The sequence below is a fragment of the Sus scrofa genome, chromosome 4 (assembly GCF_054392235.1).
Source record: "Sus scrofa isolate SSC_HxYL_T2T_F1_AM1 chromosome 4, Sscrofa_HxYL_maternal_Yorkshire_Landrace_v2.0, whole genome shotgun sequence".
NCBI lineage: Eukaryota > Metazoa > Chordata > Mammalia > Artiodactyla > Suidae > Sus > Sus scrofa.
Window position 1 is genome coordinate 2,960,479 of NC_139386.1, and position 7,180 is coordinate 2,967,658.

General features: G+C 53.6%; 1 protein-coding gene across 50 annotated transcripts in view; it reads left to right on the forward strand.

Moving 5' to 3' along the window:
* PTK2 (protein tyrosine kinase 2) overlaps window positions 1-5,976 on the forward strand; it is a 240,104-nt gene extending 234,128 nt beyond the window's left edge. For all 50 annotated transcript variants that reach the window (XM_085020772.1, XM_085020777.1, XM_085020781.1 and 47 more), the window contains 3 exon segments: window positions 1,084-1,239; window positions 3,385-3,465; window positions 4,724-5,976. In XM_085020772.1, the coding sequence (XP_084876898.1) occupies window positions 1,084-1,239; window positions 3,385-3,465; window positions 4,724-4,936 (450 nt within the window). In that variant the 3' untranslated portion in view covers window positions 4,937-5,976.
* Window positions 5,977-7,180: the final 1,204 nt, after the last annotated feature.

The window sequence follows — 7,180 nt, forward strand, 5'->3', positions numbered from 1 at the left end:
CCCTGGAGGGTAAGCACGTGGTGTCTGTGTGTCCGCCCAGCTCTGCATGTGATTCTGGACCCGGAATCGGGAAGCTTGGGGAGGGTGCTTCGGCTTTGCCTGTCACCAAAAGCAGCATTCATGTTCGCCCAAGAGGGAGACAGTGCTGGAACGTTCCTGACCCTTTCTGTCTCAGTCCAGACTTAGAACAGCCAGGTTCCAGCTCCGTGGGCAGTTGGCCCACGGGCACCTAGCCTTGCAGACTGAGCACTGGCAGCAGCTTCACGAGTGGATGACTGCTGGGTGCTGTAATTAGTCTTCCTGAAGCAGGCACCGGCTACGGGTGGTGCCTAGAGTGGCCGGGTTGAATTTGTAAATGTGCTGATGGTTCCCCAGAGGCCCCAGGCTGTCCTGGGTAACATTTGCTGACGTCTGTGCCCAGGCTCTGGGATGGACACTTTCTCGGATGTCCATGCATTTCACCCCCATCACGACTGCTGGGTGAGGGAGCAGGACGCCCACTAGCAGTGCAGCACCCACACTGCTGGCACCGCAGCAGCGTTCTGCAAGCAGGCGGTGTCTGTTCAAAGAGGACTTGCTTTTACCCACTTTTTATAGTCATAAAAGGAACACACATTTCCATCAGGTGGATTGAAGGCAACTAAGCTGAGCCACACAGGTTTTACCACGGAAGTCACCCAAGTGGGCGTTCTTAGCCTCTCAGTGTGGAACCCTTGACCCCTTAGCCACCTTTCTCTGAAATCCTCAGACAGGTGGGAAATGTCTGGATTCTTTCTCTGTTGGTGAGTGATTTGGGGGGACAACGAATCACATCTCTGAATGAATCTGGGGCTTTTCATATAATAGGTCTGAGGCCACCTCATTTCCTTTAACTGAGCTCAAAGTTAGAAAAGATTATGCCTTACTTATTTGTCACTTGGATGGATTACTTTTCTGTCATCCTCAAACTGAACTATATCGCATAAGATGAGAAAATCCGTTGGGATCTGCTTTGATCTCTTTTAAAGACCCTTTCTAATGAGTAGCAGTGATAGGACGCCACCTGCTGGAGAGGAGAGAGATAACCGGCTTCTCTGTTGGCAGCTGCAGCCCCAGGAAATCAGCCCTCCTCCCACTGCCAACCTGGACCGGTCCAATGACAGGGTGTACGAGAACGTGACGGGCCTGGTGAGGGCGGTCATCGAGATGTCCAGCAAGATCCAGCCGGCCCCGCCGGAGGAGTACGTGCCCATGGTGAAGGTGAGCCCAGCCCCACCATGCACCCCTCAGCTCAGACCCGACCCTGGCCCTGGGACGGCAGCGTTGTCTGGCCGTAGCTGCTGCTCCTGCGTGCGACCCTGAGTGAGAAGGGCAAGCCGGAGTGAGGTTGGAAACGTGCCACCGGTCCCCCTGGGACTTGGAGAGGGGGCTGGCGTGCCCAGGCAGCTGCCCTGTGGCGACCCTGCTTTCCGTTCCTTAGGTGTCTACCCAGAAGCGGGACGCTCTCGTTCTGAGTCTCTGAGAGGCGCTGTACTGGTTTCCACGGTGGCTGCCCCAGTTTACATCCCCAGGAGCAGGGCACCAGCACTCCGGTTCCCGTCAGGCCCAACTCTTGTTTTCTTTTGGCTTGGTTTTGGGAGTGGGCATGCCACTGCGCCTGAGGTGGTACCTCGCCAGGGTTTTGATCTGCCTTTCCTGGCGATTGTGATGCCGGGCGTCTTTCTCCGCCACTTTTTGTGTTGGCCTTCGCTATGTCTGCTTTGGACACATGGCTGTCCAAGTACTTTGCCCAGTTTTAATAGGGTCGTTTGGTTTTCTGGACAGAACACCCTTTTGAGTGCAGCAGATAGCAGTCTCTGGAACAGCTGCTTTTCAACCATCAGTGGGGAATAGCTGCTTAAAAGTTGTGATGTTTTGTGGAAAACAGTTAATCCATTCCGCTTCTTTTTTTTTTTTTTTTCTTTTTTTTGGTCTTTTTAGGGCTGTACCCATGGGATATGCAAGTTCCCATGCTAGGGGTCGAATCGGAGCTGCAGCCACAGGCCTACACCACAGCCACGGCCACACTAGATCCAAGCCACATATACCACCTGCACTGCAGCTTGTGGCAATGCCAGATCCTTAACCCACTGAGCAAGGCCAGGGATGAACCTGCATCCTCATGGATACTAGTCAGGTTCTTAACCCACCGAGCCACAGTGGAAACTCCCTGGTTCTTTTTTTTTTTTTCATGGGCCGCACCCGAAGCATATGGAAGTTCCCAAGCTAGGGGTTGAATCAGAGCTACAGCTACAGCCCACACCACAGCTCACAGCAATGCCAAATCTGAGCCATGTCTGCAACCTACACCACAACTCATGGCAACGCTGGATCCCTGACCCACTTAGCAAGGCCAAGGATCAAACCTGCGTCCTCATGGATCCTAGTCAGATTTGTTTCCACTACACCACAATGGGAACTCCTCCCTGGTTCATTTTTAAAACTGTTCTCCCATAGCAATTGTAACCAAAATTCTTAGGGTCAAACTTGCATGAACCCACAGACAGGCTTTTAAAAAGCAATAATAAATTCAACCATGTGCAGGAAGCAATCAGAATTTTGTATGTAATGAGACTTTTTATGGTGATTTTATAGAAGCTGCCTTTTTAACTGTGTTATTTTGGCAACATTCTCTTTGTAAACTGATCCGACATAAATAACTAGCATTTCCACCCTGGTTTTGTCTGCACTGCATCTAACACTTTACCGATGTAAACCTTAGCACCCGAGTCACTACATTGTTGAGCCTCGTAAGAATGACAGTGATAAAAATTTTAGCTCTAAGGAGTTCTCTGGTGGCATAGCAGTTAAGGATCTGGCACTGTCACTACTGTGGCGAGGGTTCCATCCCTGGCCTGGGAACTTTTGGATGCCGCAGGCTCGATGGAAGAAAAATTGTAACTCTAATGTCATACTAACTTTAGTCACAGTTGGTCCCTTTAAGCCCCAGGTGGCAGGGACGGGCTGCTGTGCTCGGGGTCAGAGTGGCCTCTGCAGCAGGCTGCCACCACGCAGTCCTTTTTGGAAAGTACTGGGGAGACGGGAGCCTCTGAGCGCCAAACACGGTGCTGCCAGGCCCGGGTGCTGGTCCCCCCAGCACATGGCACTTTTGAGCCGCGAGGGCACTGACGCGCACGGCGGCTGCGGCACCACTTTCCCCATCGTCCGAGCAGCGCAGAGCATGGAGTGTGCAGAGACCTGAGTCTGGGGGCTGCCTCCTGAGGAGACCAGGGTCAGCCCTGGGGAGACAAACGCAGAACCCCCCTGCGAGCGATGCACGGGAAACAGGTGCTAACCAGGAGGGAGGATGGCCACTGCCAGGTGGACGTGCTCACATGTCTAACGCTGCTGTGATCTGTCTGTTAGGAGGTCGGCCTGGCCCTGAGGACGCTCTTGGCCACTGTGGACGAGACCATTCCTGTCCTGCCAGCTAGCACACACCGAGAGGTAGGGCACACCCCCTGCTGACCCTGCAGGCGGGGGGTCCCCGGCAGGTCGTGGCTTCATCGTGAGAGCGGTGGGGGCCGAGGGGAAGCTGCTCCCCGCACCCCTCAGCCTGGGGCCAGCCAAGACTGCTGTGCCCAGGCCACAGGTCGTGACCTGCCAGCGAATGCTGCCCCTGGCCAAGCCCCGGCCTCCACCTGGGGTCCTGGCCTAAAGGACGGCATGAGGGGCACAGGCCAGGGCTGGTGCTGCCATGGAAACTTCTGGACAGAGTAGAGAATGAAAATTGCAGAAATGGACAGAGAGAGGCACCCTGCCCTCCTTCCTCAAATTCCTCCTCTAATCCCCACAGCTGGGGCCTACACCACAGCCACAGCCACGCCAGATCCGAGCCGCATCTGTGACCTACACCGCAGCTTGCAGCAATGCCAGTCCTTAACCCCCTGCGTGAGGCCAGGGACCCAACCCACATCCTCACAGACGCTGTGTCGGTTTTTAACTCCCGAGCCACAGCAGGAGGGGCCCGTGATTTTACAGAGCCTCCCTGAAGTCGAGCTGAGGGTGGCCTGCGAAGGCTGTATGTGCACGGTGTCCTCGGGAGGTCGTGCGGGGCTGACCGCTGGCGTGTGCAGGGCGCTCCAGCTCAGCCCTGTGCCCGGCCTCTTGTAAACGGCGTCAGCTTAGCTGCTGGACACCACTTGGCTCATGTCAGAAAATGCCTCTGGTCGCCGCTGGGTAACTTTGACTTTCTTGACAAGTAGAGGATTTGCTAGTTTCTTTGCTTTATTAGGACTTGAACTGGTTTTCCACAGTGAGCAAGACTTTTGCTCAGGAGTGAAGGGCGCCAGGTGCCAGAGGCACCTTAGCTGCCGGGTGTTTTGGCTGGACCACTTCTAACTTCCTGCTGTGGCTGGCGGAGCCTGCAGTGGTCTCTCCACGACCCTTGAAAAGCACTGCACACACACACGCGCTGTTATCAAGGAGAAGGCGCCCTCCCAGGCCCTGAGGTTCATAAAGCCTGGGTGGCCAACCGAGAGGGCGGCGGGGGGCGGGGGGGCCTCCTGTGCGGGAGCAGAGGCCGCTCTGGGGTGAGCTGGCGGCCGGATTCCTAGAGGAAGCGTTGCTTTCACGTCCTGTCGTCTCTCGGGCCCTCGTTTAAGGGACAGACGGACGGTCTCTTCCCCTTGGAGGCACCTAGGAAGGGGCCCGGGCGCCCCTGCAGGCCGCCGAGGCCGCCCTGCTGACTCTTCTGTCCTTGCAGATCGAGATGGCCCAGAAGCTGCTGAACTCAGACCTGGGCGAGCTCATCAGCAAGATGAAGCTGGCGCAGCAGTACGTCATGACCAGCCTGCAGCAGGAGTACAAGAAGCAGATGCTGACGGCTGCGCACGCCCTGGCCGTGGACGCCAAAAACCTGCTGGACGTCATCGACCAGGCCCGGCTGAAGGTGCTGGGCCAGGCGAGGCCGCACTGAGCGCGGGCCGCGCCCCCGGGACGCCCCCCGCCTCCACCAGCAGCGAGGCCCGCCCGCCCGCGGGCGCCAGCACGCCCGGCGCCAGCTCCCAGACTGACGGCTGGCTGAAAGTCTTCTCTCTCGTATAAGTTTAACTGCAATTTGATTTGGGTTCAGTTTTTATTCTGGTTCTTTAATCATGGTGTCCCGAGAAGTCCAGGATCCAAGATGTGGCATTTTTCTGAGAATGAACGTTGTACATGCGAAGCGTTTCCGAGTCCTGAAGAGCAGATCTTGTCCGCGTTAGGATGTGCTTTGGTGGAAACGCCGAGGCAGGGATGCGCTGACTCCCGAAGGAGCTGGGCTGCGCTTTGGAAGAAGGGAGGAGGAAGTGGAGAGTTCCAGGAGCCCGAGGGGCTGCGAGTTCCTTTGCCCACCACAGACTTCCCACCCAGACTGGAAGTTTCCTTGTTAGAACACTCTGCAGTTGCAGTGTGCTAATACCACTTTACAGAGGAAGAATATAAAAGCTATATTTTGAAGACTTGAGTCATTTCGGAAAAAAACCTACAACCCTCTGGTCTTTCCTGCCTTTGCCTTTCATGTGGGTGTATGTGAAGCGTTTGGTTGGAAACTAGCTATAGAACACACTAAAAACTTTTGTCTTTTTTCACCAGAATAATGTGCCAGTTTTTGTAGCAATGTTCTTTCTCTTGGAAGCAGAAATGCTTTATACCAGAGCACCTCCACCTGCATTAAGAAGAGGCTCTGGAACCATCCCTGTTTTCCATTTTTATATAATTTATAAAGAAAGATTAAAGCCATGTTGACTCTTTTACAGCCACTGGAGCTAACTCACCCTTCCTTGTCTGTCTTCCCAGGAGAGAATTGAGCAAATCGGAGATCTGGTTTCCTTTCACTGTCGGTTTACCATCCATTCTGTTCAATAACGTTGAAAAACATACCCTCCCTGTAGTTTGTTGGGGGATGTAAGTTATTCTCAGGAAGAATATAATGACCTGTACAGCTGCTTTGACCTATTAAAAGGTGTTGCCGGTGAAGTCCTGGGTGTAGTGGCCTTTCTTTTGGGTCTGTTCTTTTTTTTTTAGGGCCTCACCCACAGCATATGGAGGTTCCCAGGATAGGGGTCTCATCGGAGATATAGCTGCCGGCCTACACCACAGCCACAGCCCTGCCAGATCCGAGCCGCATCTGCGACCCACACCACAACTCATGGCAACGCTGGATCCTTCACCCACTGAGCGAGGGCAGGGATCGAACCCGCAACCTCATGGTTCCTGGTCGGATTTGTTTCTGCTGCGCCACAACAGGAACTCCATTTTGTAATTTTAGATGTGTAGTGACTATGTGTCCCGCCTCATTTTAGTTTGTGTTTATTAATTTTTTTCTTTTTTGGCCACCCATGGCATATGGAGTTCCCAGGCCAGGGATCAGACCCGAGCCACAGTTGAACTGACACCGCAGCTGCCCCAGCTGGCTGTGTTCCTTAATGTGCAGTGATGCTGAGCATCGTTTCATACTTAGTGGCCATGTGTATATCTTTCCTAAGAAGCATCTGCTCAGATACTTGGCTGTGTTGAGAACGGGGCTGTTTGTCACCCTGTTCCTGGTGGCAGGCGTCCCCTCCGTGTCCTCAGTCCTTGTCAGGTGCTCGTTTTCCACCTGTCCTCCCTCTGTCTGCGGAATGGCCCTTCATTTTCTTACTTTACCTCAGAGTAATTTTGCCTGAGAAATTGGGCGAGGGATTGTTGTGATTGGAACTTTATCGACTTCATAGATCAATCTGGGGAGAACAGATCTGGTAAGAATGTTGATTCTTAAGAATATTGATCACTTAACATATCTCTATTTCTTGAGGTGTTAAATTTTTTCGTGTGTGTGTGTGTTTGCCATTTCTAGGGCCGCTCCCGAGGCACATGGAGGTTGCCAGGCCAGGGTCTAATTGGAGCTGTAGCTGATGGCCTACGCCAGAGCCACAGCAATGTGGGATGTGAGCCGCGTCTGCAACCTACACCACAGCTCACGGCAACGCCGGACCCTTAACCCACTGAGCAAGGCCAGGGACCAAACCCGCAACCTCATGGTTCCTAGTCAGATTCATTAACCACTGCACCACAATGGGAACTCCTTGAGGTGTTTAGTTTCTGTAACACCTTGCTATTTTCAGTGTAAACACAAGTCTTGAGCATCTTGTATTCCTATTGTGTACTGTTTTTGTTTTTGTTTAGTCTTTTTAGGGCCACA